General features: G+C 42.8%; 1 protein-coding gene across 2 annotated transcripts in view; it reads right to left on the minus strand.

Annotated features, from left to right (window-relative positions):
- The window catches only part of Cdh2 (cadherin 2), a 233185-nt gene that overhangs the window by 6973 nt on the left and 198570 nt on the right, over positions 1 to 27642 (minus strand). For both annotated transcript variants that reach the window (XM_026777786.1, XM_026777785.1), the window contains exons 14-16: positions 27230 to 27463; positions 25265 to 25404; positions 6205 to 6369 (exon numbers count right to left, since the gene is read on the minus strand). In XM_026777786.1, the coding sequence (XP_026633587.1) occupies positions 6205 to 6369; positions 25265 to 25404; positions 27230 to 27463 (539 nt within the window). The remainder of the gene's footprint in view (positions 1 to 6204; positions 6370 to 25264; positions 25405 to 27229; positions 27464 to 27642) is intronic.

Below are 27642 nucleotides of genomic sequence, written 5' to 3' on the forward strand. Positions count from 1 at the left end.
CTTAACTGGGGGAGGGGGAGGGAAATGGGAGGCGGTGGAGGGGAAGAGACAGAAATCTTTAATAAATAAATAAATTTAAAAAAAAAAAGAAGAAGAAGATGGTGCTTTGCCAAGCCTGACTGACGGCTGGGTACAAAGCTCTATAGAGAAACCCTGTATGACCCCGGTTTGCCCTAGCCTCAACCTGAGCACCCACAACTGAATTAAGCACCAGTTCTCCAAACCCTTGCGCACAGCTACTATTTGCATATTCATTTCTTTCTAGCTGCAACGTGATTGTAATGTTTCTCAACATATTTTTATGATTAATATACCAATCATCTATCCACTCATCCATCCAACCATCTACCGCTCCATCTACCCACTCACTGAGGCATTAGCCCACTGCAAATGCTGCTTTTGCTGTTGATCTTCCCCGCCCCCCTCCAGCTATGGGAGTCACACCTGTGGTTGCTCCAGTCACCTCTTGTCTCACCTTGTTTGAATCACCTCAGAGTGTGAGGCCCCTTCCTGCCAAGGCTATTTTGCAATCACATCCTGCTGGTCAGGACAATGTCTGAGTTCCGGATTCCCTTCTACAAGAGATTGTTTCCTTAATGCTCCAGACTAATATAGGTTGACATACTAGTATACCGTTTTATATTATATATCAAAGCTAACATTAGTATCCTATTTGGTTATAAGGAGTTTAAGATGCTATTATTTTTATAAACAGAGAATTTAATTTTTCATTTCAATCAAAAGACCATTGAGAATCTTTTATTGATGAAAGTTGTCTGAAGTTAGTGCATTTCTAACAACACAGACACACTATGCCAGCAGTTCACACGTGCTGTCTATTTGTTGTTTCGTTTTTTGAGACAGGGTTTCTCTGTGTAGCTCTGGTTGTCCTGGAACTTGTGCTGTAGACCAGGCTGGCCTCGAACTCAGAGATCTGCCTGTGTCTGCCTCCTGAGTGCTGAGTTTAAAGGTGTGTGCCATCACATCTGCCTGTGTCTGCCTCCTGAGTGCTGAGATTAAAGGTGTGTGCCATCACATCTGCCTGTGTCTGCCTCCTGAGTGCTGAGTTTAAAGGTGTGTGCCATCACATCTGCCTGTGTCTGCCTCCTGAGTGCTGAGTTTAAAGGTGTGCGACACCACACCACTTCCACACATGCCACCTTACTAAGATTCCACTACAACCTCAAAAGAAGGTTCAATTTTATTTCCGGCTTACAAAAATGACACTTGGAAACCCAGAGATGAACGTCAAGGGCCTTAAACTTGCACAAAGTCCCAGTTCTGAGAGGTGAGCTGGATTTGAACTCAGACAAGCTCCGCAGTTCTCTTGGAGTGAAAGGATGAAGCGCTTTAAAGCTGACAAAGTAAATGCAATTAACAAGAGAAAGAAGCAGTCTAAGCTTTAGTAGTTCCAACCAATTCTCCTACAAAGCCCTTCCGGATGTTGTAAGCAATGTTAAGGCAGAAGTCAGTCCTCTCACAGAAGGGCACACATGATTTTAATTCCTCTCAGATAAGAGCATGTGAGATTAATGCAGTTATTGGAGATATGCTAATATCTACTAAGCAGCTGAGATTAAATGAATTTATTTCACTATTCTCACCTTCTGAAGGTCATGCTTAAAAACGCAAACAGAATGAAATTTTAACTAAAATCCAAAAACAGGTGTCTTGCTCTACTCCACCTGCTTGACTAGAAATGAGTTCACTTGTGAGATTCACGGCGACGCTCATTCATTATTTAAATAAACAAGCTGGAGAATGTTCTCGGGAGCTTCCCTATTCCTTATATCTATAAAAGCGCTCCAATTATAATCACTGCTATATTATTCTTCCTTTGGAACATTTGGTCCTCTGCTAAATCAAATAAGACCTGGAGATAAATAAATTTGTATGTATTTGCAATGTTTTCACAAAGTGTACTGGAGTTCTTTCCAGGTGCCTTCAAATGTTTCAAAATACATGTATTTATTTTTGTTTGCCAAGTTAATGAAAGATATTGAGCAAGTCTTAATGGTTCCCTGGGATGGAAGAATCTGCCTGGTGCTTCTGAGGATTGTGTAACTTCTAGAGAGTATTAATCCCTTTTCTTTTGCCCACAGAATCAACTATCATATCCTGCTACTCTCTTTTGTTGTTTTTGAGATGCCTTAATCTGCTTGGACTCCCTCCTGCCTCTAATTGTAGGACTGTTTCGTTGTCATTGTTTTGTTTTTTTTTTTAAGACAAGGTGTCCTTTAGCTAACTAAGGCTGACGTGGAAACCATTAAGTACCCAAGAATGACCTTGAACTGACGCTCCCCGCCTCTGCTGAGCGCTGGGACTGTAGGTGTATGCCTCCACAGACAGTTCACGAGACGCTGGGGATTGAACCTAGGGCTTTGCGCAAGCTACAGCTACACTCACTTCCCTGGCCCTCGGACACGTCAAGGCTTGTTTGTGGTCTCCTTTCTAATTCCTGTATTTTGAGATAATGCTCAGCTTCATGGATTTGCTGCTATTTTGAAAATGACTAGAAGTGTCATTGATCTTTTTATTCATTCACTCGACCCCATCCAGCCGCACCCAGGAATAAGGAACCATTTCCTTGGCCACAGAAGACCTCAGAGAAAGGATGAATGGAACCACACATGGTTTTAGGTAGGGCTGGGTGACACTGGACAGCACCTGTCTCTGCTCTGTGTCCTGATCCTCTCTGGCATGGCAAGCAAAAGCGAGTTTGAGTCTGGAAGAACAGAATCCAATTACAAGCCAGGGATGCAAGGCACAGATAAAGCCACCGTTCAATGCTCTGCAGTATGCAGGCTGGCCAGGGACTGGGGATGAGATTGGAACAAGTATAACCCTGGCATGAGGGGCCGTCTGTGCATCGTGCGCATAACTTCACTATTGAACAGAGGCTCCTCGACTAAGGATGGATGGAGTCATGTCCCCAGCAACACATTACCCAGACTGTAAATGAAAACACACCTAATACATCTAAAGTACGGGATGCCGCGGAGCAGCCACACAGAACAAGAAATAGCCCTTGCTCTAGAGAACCCGTATACTCAGGTGAGAGACGAAAATATTGACAGTTGCACCCTCAAATGGAAGAGAGGATATCGACATTCACACTCTCCAATGGCAGAGAGAATATTTACAGTCACAGTCCAGGCGGCTGGGGAGGATTGTGTCAGGAGAAGCATCACTTGGTGTCCAGACATCTCAAGGACAGTTTCAGAGACGAGATGTTTGCACTGGATCCTTATGGCTACAGAAAACTTGCAGATCGAGAAAGCGTGAGTTTTTACTGTTCAAAAGGGCCTTTGGGGACTGCAAGTACCTTAGGATTGCAGTTTAAGAAGAACTCGGGGAATGAAGGAAATTGCAGGAATCAGGCCATGATTAGCCTTATAACTGCACTTAGGGCTTGATTTTTATTTCTAAGAGAAGAATATTAGGGCTGGAAATGACTCCCACAGTGAACTGCACCACAGGGCCCTGCAGAAGCTTCTAAGGTTTGAATTCCACTCATCAAAACTCTTAATTGCAAGAAAATATAGTTCTCAGACCTGTAATTCTAAAATTCATTATATCTTAAAACTCAATAACCATGAGGATAATTCAATGTTTTTTCATAACAATATACAACAAATACAGACACAAATCCATTGGGCACTCTTACATAAATAAAAATCTCTAATGTTATCCATAAGCTCCTGCAACTGTCTCTAATCAAATCTGCGTAAGAACAGGGCAAGTCGGAACACAGATTACAGAAAAAAAGAGATAGTAGCTTTCCTCTCTTCCCTTCTATATGGTCTTAATGGACATCTGCCACAAATTAACCTGTTACTTTCTCAACAGAAGCCAATGTTTGGAAAGCAGCCTCTTTTCATTAGGAACAGACAGCAATGGAAAGTCACAGATGCTGAGAAATACTCCAACTCTGTTTTAAAATTTTGTTAAATAAATAATTATTCTTACACATTATTTAGTTTGTGTGTGTGTGTGTGTGTGTGTGTGTGTGTGTGCGCGCGCGCGCGCACGTGCACGTGGGCACTCACGTGCATGCCACTGTGTCTATGTGGATGCGAGAGAACACTTGTGAACCACGTGGTTCCCGGGATCAAATGCAGATCATCAGATGGTGGGATGTGGCTTTACCCACTCATCAAAATTGACAGCCCCTATTTCTAAACTTACTATATATGAAACTTATAGTAGACTGCTAACGTTTATATATTGTACAGAGATGTCAATAAAGCCCATGAAACAAGAGGCTCATGTTGTGGAATATTACCTTAACTAGGTGAAGATGTGCTACATCTGTTTAGTCTACATTTGTTTAATTATGTAAAAATGTGTTGTTTGCCTGCCTAAGATACCAAACTGGATGAAATAAAAAGCTGGATGGTCAGGGGCTAGGCAGAGGAGGGATAGGTAGGGCTGATGGGCAGAGAGAATAAGGAGGAGAAGGAATCTAGGCCCAAAAGAGAGAGAAAGAGAAAGAACTAGGGAGACACGGGGGCCAGCAAGTCAGTCAGGCAGCCAGCCAGACAAGAAGTAGGACATATAGAATGAAAGAAAGGTAAAAATGCTCAAGGCAAAATATTATAGATGAAAAGAAACAGGTTAGTTTAAGTTATAAGAGCTAGTTGAACAAGCACATGATAAGGCCGAACATTCTTAACTAATATTGTCTCCATTTCATGATTTGGGAGCTGGTTCGCAGCCAACAGAAAGCTTGCTAGTGACTCGTCAAGTCAGCTTCATGATCACAGACGCATGCAATGGCCACCTTGCATGCTGTGATGTATAGAGACCAATGTTGACTTTGGAGTGGTCAGCATCTGAGCAGAGACCACAGCTTCTGCTATATATTCAGCCAGTATTGTTAACTATCACCATCTTATATGAACAATAAAAAACCTGGGAGAAAATTTGAGTAAAAGCATGGCTAGTATCTAAACAGAAGAAGCACAAGTCATTCTCTGTCAAAACTTTAGTATCAGCCATAGCAGAACTCTTGGGAGCAATGAATAAAAGAATGAAGGAGAATTCTCACAGTGAAATTGTATCCGCTGCATCCAGCAAAGAATTAGCTCCCTCACACAGAGGCTTTTAAGTCTCCTCTACAAGGCCACTGTTCAAGTCACATGGTATTTAATTTAGCCACTCTTCCAACTGTCATTTGATGAGTTGATGAGGAGGTAGTGAATTCTCATGAGTATAGAAAAAGGCAAAGAGAAATCCTGTTTGTTTATTAAGGCTAATACAGGAAGTTAGAACACAGGGCAGTACTGGTCTGTTTGTTGTCTGTAGGCTGCGCCTAACGTATGACATGTCATTTTACAGTACAGGATGTTGGCCGATGCCTCCCTTTTGGGATGACTGAAACCATTGAGGGTGCTGGGAAAACAGCTCAGTCTATAATGCGCCTCCTCTGCAAGCTTTAGGACCTGTTTGATCCTCAGCATCCACGTGAAAAAAAGTCCGTCTGTGTGCCGAGTGTTTATTAGTCCAGCACTGGGGAGGTGGAAACAGGTGGATGTCCTTGAAGCTTGACGGTCAGCCAGTCTAGTCTACATGGTGAGTTCCAGGCTCCTGAGAGATTCTGTCTCCGAAAATCAAGTTTGATAGCGCCTACGGAATGTTCCCCAGGCTGTCCTCTCGTCTCCAAAAACACATGAATGCAGGTTCCCATGTACACCTGCACATACATGTACATCTGCACGTACATCTAAAAAGCTTGTTCTCTGTCACTGAAGTGATATTTCTTTTCATATAAACATAAAATCAAAATGATATTTTAATGAATTAATATTCAATAGCTGTGTCCCAAATGTCCATCCCACAGAGACCTAATCTTAAGAATACAATAATAAAATGTCCTACAAGAAAGTGAGCAATTTTCTTCAATAGTATAGTTACTGGGCAGTTGCTAATGCTCCTACATATAACCCCTAATTCACATTCATGCACCTAACCCTAATTAAACACTTGGGGTCAAAAGAAAGACATGAAAGGAGAAGGAGGACTAGTTGGGAAGAGGAGGGGAGTCAGTGGGAGTGTGAGGGGGTCAAGAGATGTAATGGGATAAACAAGTAATATACATTATACATGTGCATAAATTACCATAAAGAACCTGAGTTCTGTATAGCTAATATATGTTAACGTGTTAATGAAATAAAATTTTGCAAAGAAAGTGAGTCTCTGCACCTCATTAATGAAGTCCCCAATGTCCCCAGGGTGTGGGGCTGCAGAGCGAACTGGATACTGTGGCTCGGCATGGATGGGCCTCTCGTCTAGCCGTCTGATCCCCACGGGCTTGATGGCGTCAGGCTCTACTGTGTCTGGCTGCTGGAGCTGGCTCAGGTCGTAGTCCTGCAAGGGAGGGAACCAGAAAGCATGAGAGATGAACACCAAGAAGGAAGATTATAACCTTGTTTTTAAACACATCCTCGGAACGCATGGAAATGAGTGCAATTTAACATAATGGAAAAGTTGCCACTAGGAGTTTTTCATGTTATGATTAAATATTTCTTTCACACAGCTCTTTCTTCTGTGTTTTCCATTTCTGCAGTCTGTGCTCCATCTGTTTTCGAGCGCTCCTCATCAGCTCCCAATGGGAAACAGCAGTGACGAGGTCTCACTACAACATGACTAAGAATCCAACTGCAGCCTGCCCTGTGGCAGAGAAGCGTCCATGTCTCCAACATCACACGCAAGTACTGGGCTGCATGTCTCTGCTCTTTGAGGAAGGCACTGGTGCATCAAGGTTGAAACCCAACCTTCCATCCCCTTCCTTCTAGAGTCTTGAATTTCTTCTAGAGTCATAAATTATGGTCTGTGGACCAGTCTGAATTGCGCTCTAGTTTTAGTTAAAAATGGCCTTCAAATTTTCAAAGAGTTACTTAAAATATCAAACCAGAAAAATAAGCCCTGGTGACTCTCTGTAGCCCACAGAACCCAAGTATTTTCCTATCTTCCCTTTAGATAAACAGTTTGATCTAGGCCTGCTGGGTCAGGATGAGCCTGGATTTCTCTCCATGTAGTCCTGTGGAATGTTCTGGAAAAACAGCCTGTGCTTTTGCAGAGAGGCAGAATGATGGTGTGAAAAGGGTTCTTTGGGCATAGCCTGGGCTCTCCCAACTACTTACAGTAAGCGCACCAGCCACATGGACAGGAGTGCACAAGGAAAACAACTATACATTGAAACCAAATCCAATTCCAGTTTGGGCAAACGCTGTATTTTTCACACCTCTACTTCAGTGGTTCATGACCCTTTGGGAGTCATATACCAGGTATCCTGCATATCAGATATTTACATTACAAGTCATAACAGTGGCAAAATTACAGTTACGGAGTAGTAACAAAGTAGTACTTTTATGGTTAGGGGTCACCACAACAGGAGGAGCTGTGTTAATGGGTCACAGCATTAGGAAGAGTGAGAACCACTGGTCTACATGCTGGTGCTACAAAATGGCAAGTCCTGAGCATCCCCAAAGTGTGTAACCATTCAGTTTTGACATTCTCAGAAAATACCAACTCCTAGCATTCCTCTCGGTTCAGCCTGCATTGCTCTGTCTAAACTCAGCTTAAATGCTTTCGAGGTTTCTCCACCGTGGGTCTGATTTATTCAGAACTCAAACAGTGACTATGTCTGGCAGTGTGCCAGGTGCTGTACATATGTCTGCTCATTTAATCTTTTTAACACATTTTATCATCTCCCTTTAAGATAGGAAGATGTGGAGTGGTAATGAACCCAAGTCACCCACCCATGGTCCTGGAGATATTAGCACACAAAACAGGCTTGGACTGTGGATGTGTTAGACGCCACAGCCTAGCTCCTTTCACAGCCTACAGCAGTGAGTCAAGCCCAAGCTACAAGAATGGTTTTAAAGAGAGATGAGACACATAAATGGTCTGGACAAAGAAAGGAAAGCAGGGGGACAACTCAAGTATTCAGGGACACTAAAGAAAGTCGAGAAAACCTCATATCCACAGTGTGCCTACCACTCGGCCAGTTTAGTTTTTCGAGACAGGGTTTCTCTGTAGCTTTGGAGTCTGTCCTGGAACTAGCTCTTGTAGACTAGGCTGGCCTCGAACTCACAGATATCTGCCTGCCTCTGCATCCCGAGTACTGGGATTAAAGATGTGCGCCACCATCGTCCAGCTCGCCTCTCTAATTCTTAACCAGCCTGTGAAGAATGCTTCATTGCTTCTTTTCTAGATCATAGAGAGACTCTAAGCAGGCTGAGTAACTTGTTCAAAGCCACATGGTTAATAGGTCAGCATGGGAATTAAAACCATGGCGCCTGTCTTTAATGTGTCGGGTTTTATTATATCACTAGGTTGGTGGAGAAGCACTTGTTACAACTTTACTCCCTCTGAGTAATTATTTACCTAGTTTGATGCAGCCTGGTGTGTAATGGCCCTAATGTAGGTGGATGGAAAAGCCACCTGGACCAGGATGTGCCATGTGGTCTACAGAGAAGGGCAAGTCAGAAAGGAGCACAAAGGGCAAGCCAGGAAGGGCACAAACTCTGAATACCACTAGTGCCGAGAAGCCCCCGTTGGACAACTGGCTTTAGGTTTGAACCTGGATCTACATGTGGGCCAGAGAGACATCGCTGAGGAAGGAGAACCAGCATCTTGGACAGGGGCACGGGAAGAAGAGTTAGGTCATTTGTAAACAACCGAGGAGAGTAGCTTGAACAGTCATGTGCTCCAGTTTCAACCTTAGAGGCTTTGGAAGCTGTAGAGTGTCTTAGAGGCCTAAAGTGACATAACTTGAGAAAAATCTTTAAAGCGGTATAAAGAGGGATTTATTTCGAAAAATTTTAAATACTTTCACAGGAAGAAGTGATCACAGGAGAGACCGGCGAGGAGAGGGACTCCCCTAATGAACTTGTCCTGGAACGGGAAGCCAAGTGGGAAGGGACTGCTAGCTAACAAATGCTTCTATCCTCAGCGTGAAATCACTCTATTAGGAAGTCTTAATTACAGAAAACAGGGTAATCTTATGTTTAAAGGCTGTCTTTATCAGATGAAACACTCCTTGATACTCTTGGATGTACCTTGTTAAACTTCACTCTGACAGCAGTGAGAATGCAGAGAGAATGTGACAGTTTGATTAAGAATGGCCCCCACATAGCCGGGTGGTGGTGGCACACTCCTTTAATCCCAGCACTCGGGAGGCAGAGGCAGGCGGATCTCTGTGAGTTCGAGGCCAGCCTGGTCTACAAGAGCTAGTTCCAGACAGGCACCAAAGCCACAGAGAAACCCTTTCTCGAAAAACCAAAAAAAAAAATGGCCCCCACAGGCTCACAGATTTGGGGAGTTAGCCAGTAGGGAGTGGCATTGAAAGGTGTGACCTCATTGGAGGGTGCATGTCACTCACTGGAGGTGGGCTATGGGGTTTCAATGCTCAAGCCAGGCCCAGTGTCTCACTCTTTCTGGTGCCTGTAGGTCTGAATTTAGAAGTCTGGGCTCCTCCTACACCATGTCTGCCTGCATAGCCACCATGAACCATGCCATGCTCGCCACCATGGACTAAACCTCTAAAACTGTAAGCAAGTTCCCAATGAAATGTTTTCTTTTCTAAAGTTGCCGTGCTCGTGATGTCTCTTCACGGGCAAGAGAACACTGATGAAGCCTGAAGGGTTTCTTTTCTATACCAAACTAAGTAAGCCTGACGGATTAATAAGCCTGATATTCTCCCACTGGACAGAGCCTGCTATCCTGACATCCCGACAATGTCCACTGTATCTTCAGGTCGTGAATACAAGCACATTTCAACTGGCTAGCACCATTTAAAAAACATTTGATGTCCTGCCAACATTTAGACACACTTCTGACAAGAACACTGAAAGCTCTATACAGGAGGGGAAAGTTCCCATCCTTCCAGGGTGACACATTGCAGGTGACAGCAGCTACTCCCTTAGAAGCACTGTATCCTGGCCATCATCACCCACCAAAGCACAGCCACATACACATACAGCACGTTTTTAGTCTGCAGAGGTTTTTGAAGCTCTGGCCTGCTTCTGCAAAAATCGGAGAGCCGAGTTGAGGAGATGGCTCAGTGGGTGACAACATTTACTGTGCAAGCATGAGGACCCGAGTTCAGATAACCAGCACCCAAACAAATGACTGTACGAAGCTGTCACCTAAGGGCTGGTGTAGGCGCAGGCAGAGACAGGAGGATTGCTGGGACTGGTTGATTTCCTGTTGAGCTTCACGTTCAGTGAAAAACAAAACTGTCTCAAAGGGATAAGAGGAGGACTTGCAAGGTCATCCGCTTATCTCAGCATGTGCACTCGCACACACATATGCTCCCATATAGCACACACACACACACACACCGTTTTGTCCAGGTCTAAACCAAGTGTTGGCTGGAAGCGAGTGATGAATATAATTGCAGCGATGGTGTTCATGCCAGCTATCAAAAGAACAGCTGATTCAAGAGATGCGCCTTGGATCACATTACCATCCTTGGCAGTAATTCACATCAGTGAAGGAGAGACAGGACCCCAGGCCCATCCCTGAGAACAGTGCCAGGGTGATTTATCTCCCCATGATGATAGGAACCTGGTAAGTTGCTCAGCTATAATGGGATCAAAGAGAATCAGAAAGCCATTGATTGACAGCAAGCTAGAGGCTGGGCTAAAGGGAGACTTAAGAGTGTCTTTGTGTTGGCTTCCTCTGCTCTACGGAGAAAGCAAACTATCAGCATCTGGTGGCAGGAAGCACGTGGCAGGGTCTGCGGGGGGAGGTCAAGGGACAGGCTTTGCTCTTGATGTTGTTCTGTGTCGTATGGCAAAAGTCCTGCCCTGAGGGTTCAATTTTAGACATTTTAATAAAAGCTCATTCTATATGAATTCCCTAAATTATATATCTTTACAATCCCATCATGCTTTCTTTAAACACAAAAATTACAACATGTAGGATAAGAATTAAAGTGAGATTTAGAGAGACCCCGAATTCTCTGCAGGTCTTTGGGGTCCGTGGTTTAAGCTATGCGGACTGTAAAGAGCAAGCGATTTTATCTAGATCCCAGAACTCTGGAGGCTGAATGGCTCTGACACTTGCCTTATGACTGTCAAGTCTTACAATGTGAACTTCTCAAAGAAATTTGATTTTCAAATGGAAGTCAAACAAAACTGTATTTCAACTCATCTTTGGGATGCATGTTAATTGACAAGAATCATTAAAAGTAGGCGTGGAGCTGGGGCTTTTGTACTATTTGTGAAATATTAATACTTGCATTAAAGAACTAAACCTTCTTTCTTTCTTAAGATTTAGAACGCTTTAAGGGGGATTTAATTTTGGGAGAGCTAGTGGGAGGTTAACAGCTGAGGCTACGGTTCTGGCTTTTGTTGTTAAAATTCCACTGACTTGTAACGATTTACAGTTGATTCAAATGATACCAGCAGAAATATACCTTGAGGCATTTGGTTGTGCTAATAAAATAAAACAAAACACAACACAACAACAGAATATATAAAATTTCAGGCTTTCAGACAAATATTTTAGGGAAGGAAATTCCAAAAGAATGTATAGAATTTAGCCTCCTTGAGGAGGTGATGGAAACATCTGGCATATTCCACAGAGACGCAGGAGCACCTACTGACTGCCAAATGCTGTTTTTAGCTCTAAGAAGATGAAAGAAGGAAGTCACCCTTCATCCCGTGATCTGTGAGAAATACTAGGTTGTTCCCATATGGCATCTCATATAAGCGAACAGAAACTTTTGAGTGGTGCTTTTGCTCGGATCCCATTGATAACTGAAGCTCAGCAGGCTCATGTTGGACGAAGGTCACAGTCCTCTCTGACCGACGGCAAGAATAAAGCTCCGAGGCAGGGGAACACTCGGTAAGTATAGTTTTGCCAAGCAAGCAGACGGACAGAGTATCCCTCCCCAGAACTGCATAAAATGTTGGGCAGAGCAATGCTGCCTGGAATCCCAGTGCTGAGAGGTGGAGACAGGAGGATGCCTGAAACTTAGTGGCCAATGAGTCTAGTGGAATTAGTGAATTCTTGATTTACTGAGCATCCTCATCTCAAAACTCATGAAAAGAGATCTAGGAAGACACGGGATGCTAATATCTGACCTCCACACACACTTAAATATATACTTACATACAAACGTGTTCATGTACATATCCCATCCCTAACACACAGATAAAACTCTGAGTTCCCACAAGTGTATGCATATAGAGAAGTTGGAAATTTTCCAAGATCAGGCCACTTGCTCAGTGAAGAATTTTACCCTATCCTATGCCAGGCCTCTTACCAAAGAAAATATGTTTTTGCTTGTTTGTTTGTTTTGTTTTTTAATTAGAGCAAAGTAGTTTCAAGATGGTAGGACAGACAAAGTAGGTTCAGGATGGCCAGACAAACTGGCTTTAGGAGGGTAGGGCAGACAGACAAGGTACCTTCAAATGACAGACAAAGTAAACAGTTTGTTTCAGCATCAAGAGACTATGAAAAATAAAGCAAACGTCAAGGTAAAAAACTGAAGAGAAGTTGACCATAGCATGGTTGAAGAAATCTTCAGACCAATGTGGAAAGGAAAGGGAGAGTAAATAAACCTTGATCCTTCTACCCCTCGCAGTACCCAGTGTTAAAAGAATTGAAACAGTCCGAAGGTGTTAACGGATCACCATGCAGTATCTGACCCCTGTGCAGTCCTTATGTAGAGGATATAAGAGCTGATCTTTCCTAGCAAAGCAGTTAGGATGGATACCATCTGCTGAGGAGAGCCCATTGCTTCTTAGGTCTCCCCACACCAAAGCTTTGCGAAAGCCTTTTTCTGAGTTGAGCTGCAAACCTACTAGAGAGAGATAAACAACTCAGCAAACTGAAAAGGCAGTCTCTCCTGTTCACTCCCGTCTCACTGGAGCCGGTCCGGCATTTCTCACGGGGAGCAACTAAGGCCCCACTTTAAGGGAAACCATTCACTGCTCCCTCTTCCTTAGCTTGTCGCACACACTATCCTGGCAGCTTCTGAGGTATTGTGTGTTTCCAGAATTTTTAATGAGATGATGCTTCTTTCTTTAAAGAACCAATCATGGTTTTGTGGCAGAAATGGCTTTGGTGAAATTTTGTCTCAAACTGTCTCTAATAGTGAAATCTGGCATATTTGGGGGGAGAGAGGAGTGAAGCAAATGTACAACTTATGTCAATTGAACTCAGAACACACTTTCTCTTGAATCACAAGTGTGGATATTGACTTCATAGATCGTGTGTGTGTGTGTATGTATGCATGCATGCATGTGTATGTGCATGAGACTGGGTTTCAGGTAGACGCTCACTGTTTTTAAACTAATTTAATTTGTATTTGACACTGGCTTTGAACTCATAACCCTTACCCTCCACCTCTCAAGCGTTAGCATGATAGGCCTGCTACTTGGCTCTCATCTATCATCTAGTTTAATGCTCTTTATAAAGATATTTCTTAAATTTGAAAAATGAATTTTCTACAAATGCATGTAATTTCCCATTCTTTGAAATTTGGTCACAGACTTACAGAAATAAATCACTTCTTACCCTCTAAGTCTTATCTCTCTTGAGGTGTAAGTGTTGTCATTAAAACTGTCTTCTCCTCTATCTCTTCACCCCAACCTACAACTTCTTACAAAAAAAATAAAAAATGTCATCACTAAGATAAAGGTCAAAGTAACCTATTCTCAGCCTTGGAGAAACATAAAAACAGTTAAAGAAAGAGCAGTATTGGATGGCCATGTGGGGAGACAGACTTGAAATCATTCCCTCCTTTCCATGTACGATCTTGGAATATCTTAAGAAAGACTATGTTTCAAGATGAATTTACACATAAAGTCATTTCAATATATCAACCCTAGTATCAGTGCTTTTGTTTAGATGCTGGCTCTGTTACAGCTTAAATATGTTACTAGAGTAGATGAAAAGCATTTAATTCCTAGAAGGAACTTAATACTAAGAATTCAAACTTTGTAGGGGGAGAGAGGGAGGGAGGAAGGGGGGAAGAAGGGAGGAACAGAGGGAGAGAGGGGAGAGAGAGATTGAGAGGTTAACCACAAGTCTACAGTAAGTTTTATTAGTCACTGAAATATCCATAAAAGGCCAGACAGTAAGCATTTCAGGATGGCTGGGCACACACTCTCCTCTAACACCTCTGCTCTGCTGCTGTTGTAGTGGGTATATGATAGAAACAGAGGGACTTAGCTCTTGGCTGTACTCCAAAAAGTCTTTATGAATCAGGACCAGCAGTGGGTGGAGCTGCATGCTGGCCACACTCTGATCTAGAAATTTTAGCAACATATGGTATTAGTCCTTTGTCCTCTTCTTCTGCTCTCCCCTTCCTCTCCTCCTTTCTTTCCAGACAAATACTGACATTTATCTGACATTCAAATTATTATTTTCTATTACTAAAATACTGATACATTTCCTTTCCCCAAGTCTAAAATAGTATACTTATGATTAGCCAGAAAAGATATATTAAACTGATTACACAAAAACCTGTGTTCATTCACATGAAATGGCAGGAACAAAAAGGGAAGAAGCATGCGAAGTACACACACACACACACACACACACACACACACACACACACACACACACATATATAAGATATTAAATGAACAGAAGTATATGGATGCGCACTGTCCAGTCCTGTCCCTAGCCCAGGAATGTGTACCTGCCTGGCCATGGGCATGTTGTGAACAGCAGGGCAAAAGGGACTAACAATGTTCTGATGAAACTCTCCTCCTATGAATTCAGTTCTGCTTTTAAAATAGCTAACATGTGCTAGCACTTGCAGGTGGGTATCCACGGATGGATGACTTGGAGCCTTGTTAGGAGGGAGCTTAGCCAACCATAAAGATGCAGACAGTGGTCCTCACAGTCATGTCCAGATCCTGCCATCTGGTAGTTTGCTTAGGATACAGAAAGATTTTGTAAGATAATGACTTCAAGGGACCAAATACACCATGGCTAAATAACACACTAGTTCAGCTAGATGGTCAGGCCTGGTTGCCCACAGAGAATCCTGGCACAGCAGATAGAGGGCCTAGATGGGTTCCAAGGGTTTTTTTTTTTTTTTTTGTATCTGTGCCCCATTCCTCTGTCTAGGCAACATGCCTGGATTCCAGATTTTAGTTCTTATCCAAATTGTTTATTCAGGCCTCATGTTTTTAATAATTTGTTTGATGAGATTGAGTTGCTGGTTTTTAACTTTGTGTGTGTACTCAATTTTGCAAGTCATACTTAAACATTTGATTGGATCTTTCCTTGGCTTTCTCTAAAAACTAACAGTGGCTACCAAGTATGTCACAGCTAAGCCAAGAGTCTTGCTGATCATACACAGGCACGCTCCACGAACATTAGTGGACTGGATCTCCAGAACAGTGATTAAGAGCAAGTGTCACAGGCCCGGGTCTAAAACTGGACACAGCTCCACTGCCTACTTCATAGGCAGGAAAGCAGTGCACAGGGACTGACACGGAACAGGCAAGTAGCAACAGCAATTTATACAAGCAGGTATCAGGATCTCATGTGATAAAAGAAAAATTACTAGGGTGTTCAACATGTCTTCCTGGTACAATTTCACACTAGGCTGGCCACTGAGTAAGGAGGAAAACTACATTCTGTGAGTGCCGCCAGGGGCCAAATATCAAGATGATGGGAATAAACAATAACTATGAGAAGTCTCTGCTCTTACAGAGCCAGGTTCACTGTTAGGACTGGGTGCAGAAGCTTTGCGTAGAGGAAGACCTGAAGGCTGGCAGGGCACAGCGCACAGACACACAAATCAGCCTGGATTTCCAAGACAAGGGGCCTTGAGATGCTTCCTGAGGGGTAAAGTTAGACAGGTTGGTCACATGGCACACCAAGAAGCAGAAGGCCAGCTGCAAAAGCACTGCTGTCAGTTATCCTGTAGTTCAAAGTGCAACATGGTGGGGTGAGGAGAGGAGAAATGAAGCTCTTGGAGTCACCGGTTCTCTTGTTATTGGGACAAAACAGCTAATGAAAGCAACATAAAGAAAAGTTTATTTCAGCTCAAAGCTAAATGTGCCCTCATGGGCAGGTGAATGCAACAGTTGGCCACACTGCATCCACAGTCAGGGAGCAGAGAACAAAGAAAGCTGGTCCTCAGGTGAACCATCATGGGCAGGTGCATGCAACAGTTGGCCACACTGCATCCACAGTCAGGGAGCAGATAGCAAAGAAAGCTGGCACTCAGTGCACTTTCTTCTTTTCATTCAGTTTGAGACCCCTCTCCCATGAGATGGTGGACCTTCCCTCCTCAACGCAATCTAGAAACAACTAAATGGATATGGCAGAAATCTTTAAATATGTTTCCATAGTAATTCTAGATGTCGTCTAGTTAAGAATCATAACAGGATTAACAATTAACATGCTCCTTCCTAAAAGTCAGATCCAAGATCATGGCCATGAAGTCTGCTGAATGAATTTCTGCTGTTGTGGACGGGGGTAATCTACTCAGTACTAACTCAGTGGATTGAATAATTACTTCTGGATCTTGAGACATGAGTTACTAAAGAAAGTTCGTCATGACTCCCTGCATGTATCCTGGAATTACATGCGATTCTTAACAAGACTGGGTCTGACGGAGAGGACCAATGCTTTCTCTCAAAAGGAAAGCTGGCCTCCAGCCTCATGGTGCACTTCGTGTATGATGCTCATCTCATTTGCATGAGCAGCAGTATCTGCTTCGTCTCCTCTATGTCCAGGGATGCCTATCCCCACACCATGTCTGATAGGCCAGATCGTGCAAACTGTCATGGGTGGTGTCAAAATGAACCATAGATGATACATCAAAGGTTTTCCACATGTAAGTGCATAATGTGCTTTGGTGAAAGCCCACAGCTTTCTCTAAACTCATTTACTACTCTTCCCAGGTATGTGGAGAAAGAATCCTCCCAGGGATTTGTGAAAATAAGTGAAGAGTCACCACTTGTAAGCCTAAACTTTAATTCATACAAATTATCCTTCAATATGGATGCCATCATTGACGGCAAATGTGTTGTTAGACTAATGCTGGCTGGCTCATGAAAAATGACAGTCCTATGAGCATACGGGGTCCATGAGGAGTGAGACACTCTTCCCTAATTCTTACACGCTCACAGCCATGCTCTGTTAATGTTAAGGAAACAAGAACACATGTTATCAAGGCTTCACTAGTCAGTAAAGTCATCGTGTCTATGACAGAAGCAAACATTTTCAGTATTAAAGCTGTGGGAATATATTGGTGGGCTTGCTTTCTTCTAATATCGGCAGTAGAGAAAGCTATCCTATGCATTTGGAACATAATACAGCCTTCTCATAGAAATCTGTTTTTTTTTTAATTCAAAGCCCAGTAATTAATATATAATGTAATATAATCAGGGTCTGCAGAAATAACCATCCACATAGTACAGGCTAATGATATACACCAATAAAGCTACTACAGTACTAATGAGAAAACGGAAAACTTACTAGAGCATGCTCATCTTGCTTAGAGAAAAACGTCTGGCTTTCAGGGGTTGGTCCTGTTAGAGTGTGGGCATTTCTTAATTGCCTAATTTTCACAAAAGATCAAGAAACAAGAATTTCATGTGATTTCCTCCTCCATGGTTTTGAATTCTTCAAGCTCAGTAAAACATAGCCATGAGTGCATGGCATAAATTGATGTCTCACTTGGTAGAGAAATCACCTTTCAGCGGTGCTCCTCAAGCCATCAGAGTTGGTTGGAATTAGATGCTTTCTGAGAAAAATCTCACTGTGCTTAGCCACAAACAGGATGTCTATATCACAACACCACACACACACACACACACACACACACACACACACACACACACACACAACACACCCCTAGCAACCATTGTAGAGGAGGTAAGGTAGGGAAGAACAGGAGCAAACAGTATCTTCTGGACATGTCTCACAGCATGGACGCACAGCAGCTTTGGTCAAGATCCACCCAGTCAATGTGAGTATGGAACTGGAAGGAATTGGAAGGGATTAACTGGGGAGCTATGGACACTCAAAGGGTTCTTGGGGAGGGATGAATTTTTTTTTCCAAAGATATGGTCTCTGATAGACTGACTAATTCATTAGGTTATTTAAGAAAAAACAAACAAACAAACAAAACTCTGTAGGGCATAGAATTAGGAGGGGACAGTGTGAGAGCCAAAGTTATATTTTAAATCTTAATTACTGCCAGGCAGTGGTGGCGCATTTAATCCCAGCACTCAGGAGGCAGAGGCATGCAGATCTCTGTGAGTTCGAGGACGGCCTGGGCTACAAGAGCTAGTTCCAAAACAGACCCCAAAGCTACAGAGAAACCTTGTCTCAAAAACCAAAAAAATAAATAAAAAATCTTAATTACTGTGCCTAAGAGATTCATGAAGCAAAATGCCTCTAACCTGTAATACCTTACCCTAAAACAGATATTTTCTAAAATGCTGAGGCTATTTGGGTTATGGGAGATAACAAGTTACATGTTTTTATTCCCCTAAACAAGTAGGTTTGGTCCAACTATACAGGATGCACTTGATCACATGTGGGCAGGAGGTATACAAGCAGGAAATTCACCAGGATGTATATATGCTTGCCTCTGATTGGACAAGACGGCAAATATGGTGAAATGTGAGTTTGCCTTTCTAAGTCATTGCAAAACGTGACTCATGGCCATTTTCTAAAAACCCAGAGGTATTTCTGGTCAGAGTCCATCTTCCTGGCCACTATTTAAACAAAGCTTGCTTCAAATTTGGCTTTAAATTGTGGTAGTGGTGTCATTCTTGAGCAATGAGATTAATAGTAGGGAGGAAGGGGGTACATCTGGTACTTCTGACCAGAGCCACATCCTGCTGTGACCTGAGCTAGCTAACTCTGCCATGCTCATTGGGGTGACCCCTTGGGGTCTGGTAGGTTCTGGTGACCAGCAGTCATTAGTGTTCTTCATCATCAACAGCATCGTCTTTTCTCACAGACTGAGAATGCCTGCAGCAATTGTGGTCCTAAGTGAGATGACAACCCTTCCCGATGAAAACTGAGAGAAGAGGACTCCGAAGGCTTCTGAAGCCCAAAGCAAGGATAGGGCAGCCCTCAGAAGAATTCCGCCACAGGATGTAGGGCAATGCGTCAGTAGCCCGGATGAACAGAAGCTGTGTGGAGGATGGTACAAGGGATGAAAACCTTTCCTCTCCCTGTACTCAAATGGACATTTAATCCCACTTTGCTACTTTCCAAGACTGAATGTCTACTCTGCCTTATGTTCTGAGAAACTAATGAGAACATAGTCACAAACCACCCAGGTTCATTTCTAACACCCATCATGACAGCAGCTTAAACACTGTATTGATACCCATGTGGCAGCTTTTCCTTAGGTAAAGAATAAAGCTGCTACCTGATAACAGTGACTTGTGTGAGGGAGCTTTGAAGAGGACATCAAAGATGCTGCCAACATAAACCACACTCAGTAAATATTGGTTTTAATGGAAGAATTACCATAAAAAGAGTTTAAGCCTTAAAGAGTAGTGTGTTACTACCCCGGGGTTAAAAGGGGAAGGACCCAGGGGGCGTGAGAAACGCCCTGTATTGTACATTCTTCCCGATTTTATTAGAGATGCTGACACAGAAGAACTACACACAGAGATCACAGAAAGTGATACCAGGATCTGCAAGCAGCTTTGCTGACCAAAAGGGCAACGAAGGACATTTACTAATGAGGGTAATTAAACAAGTCTTGATAACCAGCAAAGCCCAGCTGGTGATAGCAGTGAGCCAGATAAAGGAGTCTCACCCTAGGAAAAGAGACCAGACACTGTACTAAAAGGGTCTGTCCACCAGTCAATAATCCCAGGCAGAAAGAGATAACAGGCCTGCCAAAACACAGGGAAGGCCTCTTGCAAATGCAGTTTCAAATGTGTCCCACTCTGGCCTTGACCATGACATGACCGTCCACAGTGGGACAGAGTACCTACAATCCCCTTCCTATTTCTCAGATAAGGAAAAAAGGCACAGAGTTTCCTGTCCCCTATTTCTTCTTTTAGGCCTCTCTTATTTGTGAAAGAAATCAGCAGCCCTGGCAGAGAACCTCAACAGATAGAGATGGTAATCTCAGTAGATAAGACATGCCCTTGGGAACGGCTACTTTGCTTTGATTTCTTCCTAATCAGCCAGCTGCCAGGAGGAAGGCTGTATTGTTTTGGAAAGAAGAGCTAAATTCTGGGCAATCCAGCCACAGGCTGAATTTAAGACAAACCTACCCTCTAGAACTCAGCCTGTGTCTCTTGGCTGCCACCCTTACCTGAAAGGACCTCTCAAGACCTCTAGAGGTGGACAGGTAAAAAAAATATTGTCATGTTGCTAAGATAACACAGTTAAAGCTGTTATTTTGTTGACCTTCCCTGTCACCTGGGTACCTGTACCCTGTACAAGCTCCACCCACTCCCAAACCCCCCTTACTTTAAGACAAGCAGCTCTCACCACCCCCTCCTCTCCAGCCTCTATCTTTTCTGGTCTCTCTTCTGAAGAGGTAACTACTGTCCCTCTCCCCCCACCCTCTTCCCTTTTCCATCCCCCCCCATAACCCACTAAATAAACTCTATATCCAAACTCGTTTGTCTCTCACTGGCCATGATCTCCCACCCACCAAGGGGACTCGCTGCTGCCCCTCATGAGACTGGTCCCCCACCACCATGTGTTTATAAACAATAACAAAAGTAGCCCTTGTGACAAGTTGTATTCACTTCTGGAGGCACAGATACATTTACACTTCTAGCAGTATACATGCTCCTTAAAATGCCAATTACTGAGTTATAAAAAAAAATTAACAAGCAACTAACTCTTGTCTCAGATGTATATAGGCCCCGGCTCTATTTCCAAGGCGTGTCTTGGTCAAGATATCTTCCAGTAACTAAAAGTCCTGATCCCCACTCCATGGCCCATTCTACACTCTAAAGAACAGAATTCCCAACAAGGACAGTGGGAGAGTTATAGAACAGAGAAAATGCTTTATTTCAACAAAGCCAGAATTCTTATGAACTGAACACAGCTTTCATATTTGAAATATGAGCATCTGGTTGGAAAAGGATTTGCATTAAACACACTGTGATAGGAAGGTCATTAAGTATTTCTGGTTTCCTTAGAGACAAAGTCAAAGAGTAAAGAATGCATCAAAAATATTTTGAATGAGGTTTAGCAGGATGGCTCAGTGGGTAAACCTCATGACCTGAATTTGATCCTAGAGCCCTAAATGGTGGGGAGAAGTGGCTCCTGCATGTTGTCCGAACACCTCCACATAACATGTAGGCTATGGCATGTGCAAGACTCCTTTACCTCTGATGAATACATGTAAAAAATGTTTTGGAAGACAATAGTTGTGGAATTTATTTTACCAGATAGCAAGACATTAGAAAGCAACAGTAATTTAAGCAACATGGTAAAGCAACAAAAACAAACAGAATAAATAGTGCAAAATAGTGGGGCACCAAACCGCGGAACTACATATACGTATGCATCTGCTATGAACCATGATTTTCATTCATGTTAATAGAGGATAAAAACAGAAGAAGGCCCTTCTCCACATCTTATACCCAATAGACAATCTAGCACAGATAGATTGTAAGCGTGACTGACAAAATCATAAGTACCCTTCACAATTATGACAGGTAAAATGAGAGACCATCTATAAAGTCATACGACGTTGTGTTTGTGGGTGTAGGGTTCGTTATAGTGACAAATATAAAGATCCTAAATAGAACGCCATACTTTAGCACAACAGGAGCAATGACAGATTGGCTTCCATTAAAACTAAAATTCTGCCCATCATAAGACATCAGTAGGAGAATCTAACGAGCAGATTACAGAATGAGATGAAATCTGCAAGGAACTTATCTGAAAAAAAGCTATGTCTGTCACGTATGGTTATATCAGATCAATAAGGAAAAGGCAATGCTATAGAAAGAAAAAAAAGGCAAGTTGAATTAACGCTTCATGAAAGAAGATACAACTGGTCAATAAGCCAGCAAGAATATCCCAACTAAACCATAATGAGACCCACTGCACAAGGAGGACTAAAGTTTAAGATCAGAGAAGTCAGAGTGCTAAGGAGATTGAGTATGCTGGGCAACCAGCATCCGTACTGCGGAGATGGGAGCTATAAACTGTAAAGTCACTTCCAGAATAGAAATGGGCGATGCTCACAGCCAGCAAATACCTAGCACATGCATAGGAACAGTTACTGAAGGTTTACTCATAATACTCACCTGAGGACACGTTTGAAAGGGCATACCTTTAATCACGGCACTCAGAACTGGTGACACTAGCCTGACCTACATAGAGAATTCCAGGCCAGCCAGTGCTACTTAGTGAGACCCTGTGCCTAAGTAAATAAATAAAACTGGAAACATTTAAATTTTCAAGTACAACAGAAGGACAAATACATGCAGATGCTTCTTACAACTAAACAGAATTCATCAATGGCAAAATGAACCCCTTCTACACTACATGGGTGGAGCTTACAGGTCTACCAACGAGCAGCAGATAACACACACAGAAAGTATCTAATGTATGTTATTTGTTTATATTAAAGTAAAAATAAATATTGCTAATATATCATGACTGAAATTTAAAGAAAATCTGCTTTTTTGTGACCATCATCTGCCTTGGTAGAGTCTGAAAGGGGGTTTCTAAAATGCTGGAAGCATCAATATGGGGGTAGGTGCACTCTTAAATCTGTAGGGAGCCTCCTTTTTTGACAGGCTACTCACACTTTCGAGGCTAGTATTCACCTTCTCATGTCAAGAATAAGTCAGAGAAGGGAACAGGTCACTGCTTCAGAAAAGCCTTTGCTGAGAACAAAGGGAAGCCTAGCTCCCCATCGGCCGGAACAGGCACACCTGTCTTATGAAAGACCACCCATAGCTGCTTTTTATCTTCCCACTTCCCAAGCAAGAGGATGCTAAAAAGAAACAGCCATTGAAAGGACAAATCACCTGACCTTTGAAGACCAGAGTAGCGGCCATGAGAGGATCTGTAAGCTGAGGGACTTTGCTCCACCTCCTTCCATGGGCCTGTACTTTAGGATACACGGGTGTTCATTAAACAAGGTGCGCTGTACTTTTGAACTGTGAGTAAGGGAGCAGTTTGGATTTAAAACTTGCCAAAGTGTGCGTAGAAATATTCAAGGACAAGATGTCTGTTAGGAAGCTCCTGCAAGACAAAGGTAGCAACGCGGGCCCGATGCGAGAATACCGCCTTGAAACCTCCCATTTGATGAAACTACTTTCAGTTACGGCTACTGTTTTTCTACTGAAGCTTTGCTGAGGTGGTTTTAGCTTTACACTTCCAAAGTGATAAATGGGCTGTAGTGATGGCTCAGTTGATAACAGCACTTGCCATGCATGTATAAGAAGCTGTGTTCGAATCTCCAGCACCTATCATAAAAAAAGCCAGCATATACCTTCAGCATCAGGGGTCAGAGACAAGTTAGTCCTGGAAGCTCACCGACTTGGCAGCCTATCTGAAACTGGGCTTCTGCCTCAAGGTGAGACCCTGTCTTAAAGCAGAATGGAAGAGAACTGTAGAGTTAGACACTCACTTCCACATCCTCCTCTGGTCTCTTTCTTGCATGCATAAGGGTATGCACTTTTGCACACTTGGATGCATCACACACACACACACACACACACACACACACACACACACACGGGGTGGGGGGAGAAGAATGATAAGCCTTGACATGAGAAATCTAATAATGAAAGTAGATTTATGAGAGGATGTCATCAGTAAGTATAAAGGTAGGTTAATTAAGAACTAAGTCACATGTGAAGTTTTAAAAGCTAAATAGATTTATATAAGTGAGAAACCCTGGGGTCTATTTACAGAGCCTCTTTAATTAGTCAGTATTCAAAACAGCATTGCACACTTGAGTCAAGTTTTCCAGACATTTTAAACATACCTCTCTCTGAAAGGAGAGTTCAGACTTGGCAAATCGCAAAGAGAACCTGCAGTTACTGGCGCAGCGGAACTGACACGGCTTTGCAAATGTGGAAGAGGAAAGTCAAAGATGGAGACCGGATATGAATGTGGTGTGAACACCAAAGAAAAGGCATGCGCCGATTCTTAAAATGAGCTAGGAAGTGACAGATCCAACTCTGGTCCTGAGAGCAAAGCTGTGCTTACACAGATGAACACACACCCCAAACATGCTCAAGGCAGAAAATAATTTATCGATGATATGAATCCCAAGAGAGCCAGGTTCTTTTCAGACAACTATTTCTGACATTTGTTTCAGAAAGAAGAAACGGCGCAACTATACTATCAAATGTATTGATGAAATACCTGTTGTCGTTCTTGGGAAGTACTTTGTAGTATTCCTGATCATGACCATTTCAAGATGAAATATAAGTATGGTGTAGGCTGTGACACAAGAGAGACCTAAATTCAAATCCTGCTCCTGTGACCCACCTCTTACACAACTACCTAGAATCCAACTGGAGTTAATTTTTCAGCCATCCAAAGTAGAGATGTTCTCAGGAGAATTGCAAGTTACAGATTTGAGAGAGAGAGAATTAATGTATGTGGCCTAATGCCTAGCATGTAGTATGGAACTCCTAAATTGCTCTTACAGTGTCCAGAGGGTTGGTTCTAAGAAAAGCAGGGCCCATGTTTTTCATGTCCTACTTGCTCATTTGCACTGTTGGTGTGGTAGCTCTGTGTGCAGCTGTGTGCAGCTGTGTACAGCCCTGTGTGCAGCTGTGTACAGCCCTGTGTGCGGCTCTGTGTGCAGCCCTGTATGTGCATGGCATACAGAAGTGAACATTGTTTAATAACCAGAAGAGCATTTTCTCATCTATGAAGCAACTAGTATAAGCCAGGCACCAAGACAGACACTGTAGATATATAAATGTGGCTCAGAGGCGAACATTTGCTGGTTCTGCCCCCTTTTATGTCACCAGGAATTAAGGAATGCTTGGAATATTGAATTTGCCTGGTAAGTATTTACAAAATAAGCAAACAATGCTTTTTATACCAACCTTGTACATCTACAGTCCAACATAGAAATTACTTTTGCTTATATTTTAAATATCCAGTGGGATAAAAGATCAATACAAATTTAAGTGGAATTGGTTTCAAGCTGCATGCTTCCTAAATCAATGATATTCATATAATATACTGGTATTCTGTAAACAGCTGAGAAATGTGTGACTTTAGGGTTAGAATACACCAAATGATTGAAAATAATTTTCTTAATACAAACATCCTGAGGACTTAAAAGACTGCTCACCTGGTCTTCTTCTCCTCCACCTTCTTCATCATACTTCAAAATATTATCTCTTACATCATCTTCTGGGTCAATCAGAAGCTGCTTGGCCTGGCGCTCTTTATCCCGGCGTTTCATCCATACCACAAACATGAGAACAAGGACTGGACAGGAGGAAAGTAAAATGCACACTCTGTCATTCTGAAGGCCAGACGTACAGAACCTCAGCCTTCCACATTAACGATGTAAGGACCATGGTCCACAGTTCACTCTGGGACTGCTCATGGTCCTTCCCCGGGCCACTCAGAGCAGAGTGAAGACCTGGGCTTGAGTCTGCAATGTGTCACGAGCCTGTCGTGTGAGGCATGATCTCCAGAAGGACTGGTTTCTGTCTTTATCTTGGCTTCTTAGCAGATCAATATCCTAATAAGAATGCTTCGTAAACCCCAAAGACACAAGACAGCAGCGAGGTAATTGAGACACTGGCCAGTCATCACTATACTCCCAAATTCTCAGGGAAAGGCGTTTGCTTGGATGACTAGGGTAGGAAATGAGAGTTGGATGTGTAATTGGATTCTGGGTTGTTTTCTGACTCGCAGAGGCGGCCGTTTCTCTGTCATGCTATTCTGCATTTTCTTCCCTACCTTGCTGTAGCTAGGAAGGCATGGGGATTAGTTTGAACACTGAAATAATATTAGGCTTTCATCCTTCACACTCAATGCCAGGTCTGAAACCATAAATTCTCCCAAGTTGATGTTAAAATCAGTGCCAATTCATTTTCCTTCAAAATGCTAGTGTCACTTTGTCATGGCTGAATCCATCATCCCTAAGTCTGTCTCGATAAGCTTGGCATGTGTGGCACATTTTGGTTGAAAGGGAAATGCATCCCTGAACACACATCTAGGAATAAATTCTGTCTAAATCTGAGGATATCAGTTTACATCCTGAAACAAAAAGATTTAATGACTCCTATTTGAGCACGTTTTTTATTATTGGCCATAAAAGTAAATACCCTCCTTTTAAAGCCAGATACATGATCTCATTTGCCATTGTTCAGGGCCAGATCTAGCAAGCGGATTATTAGTATTAGCACGCAGGTTTCAAATTATAGCCGAAGCAGTCTCCACACAGGAAGTAAAAAATGCTCAGGCTTCTATAGTAATTGCTTAGAATAAAGGGACAGAATTCTAAATTACCAGAACCCTTGTAAATGGAGAAAACATAAAAGAAATGGCCAGCATTTTCAAGGAAGTGATCGGTGCATAGTGTGATCACACAATAAACCGAGTCCTGCTGCTACTCTACATAAAACACTGGGCCCAGGCAATTTATTCTTTTAACCTGAATGCTTAGAAGTGGTTTCTAAAGTACTTTCCGGTGGTTAATTTCTTGCATTCCACTGAACCAAAGATTGCAAAGTATCTTAAAAAGGAGAAATTCCTTAATCTACCCTTATGCTAAAGACAGACAATTTGAGCCGTGTAATCATTTCTACTATGGAATGCACTGTACGCGAAGGGCAATCTCACCACTCTGCTCAGCCCTTCAGAAACACTGACCTCGATCCTCGCATGACTGGAGTGGGTTGCTGACTGCACTTTATATGCAGGGAAACGAAGGAAAGCAATACACCTATTTTCCTAAATCATCAGCTATGTGCCATAAATTCATACTCGAGTCAAGAGAAGTGCTCAAACGCAGGACTGTTTAACATTTCTCTGTGGAAAGTCTTCCTGTGGTCTCAAGCAATCAGCACCAGAAAGTGGGTAAGAAGGCGTGGGAACACAACCCTGGAGCTTGCTGAAAACACGTCAGCACTCTAACTGATGCTCATTGTTGTGTGTATGCTAAGCCGACCCTGACTGCCTGCATATGATTGACATCATGGTGCTCAGGGGCCCAACAGACTTGCTCAGCTAATGTGAGGCGGTCCCTTGCTGAGCGCCCTAGAAGAAGAAGGGATCACAGTTTCCAGGACACAGTACTCACTCAGCAGGATGATGATACAAAGCAGAATCGCGATGATGGCGCCAGTGCCAAGCCCTGCACCCACGATCCTGTCCACATCTGTGCAGTCTCCGTTGGAGTCACACTGGCAAACTTTGACGCGCAGGATGGAAATATTGGACTTGGGCGGATTCCCCGAATCTGTGATGATGATGGGAACTTCATAGATACCAGCTTCCAAAAATTTTATCTTTAAATTGAGTTGAGCAAAATCACCTACATAGAAGAGAGAAAAAGAAAACAAGTTTGACAGTCAATACCTAAAAAGATTTAAGGAAAAAAAAAAAACACTACTTTCCAGACTGTGTTTCCCATCTAACTGTAACCCATTGAGGAAATCAAAACTATGCTGTATGGTGAAAAGTTGGTTGGGGGTTTCAACGGCTTTTAATATC

The sequence above is a fragment of the Microtus ochrogaster genome, unplaced genomic scaffold, assembly GCF_000317375.1.
Source record: "Microtus ochrogaster isolate Prairie Vole_2 unplaced genomic scaffold, MicOch1.0 UNK84, whole genome shotgun sequence".
In the NCBI taxonomy this organism is placed as follows: Eukaryota; Metazoa; Chordata; class Mammalia; order Rodentia; family Cricetidae; genus Microtus; species Microtus ochrogaster.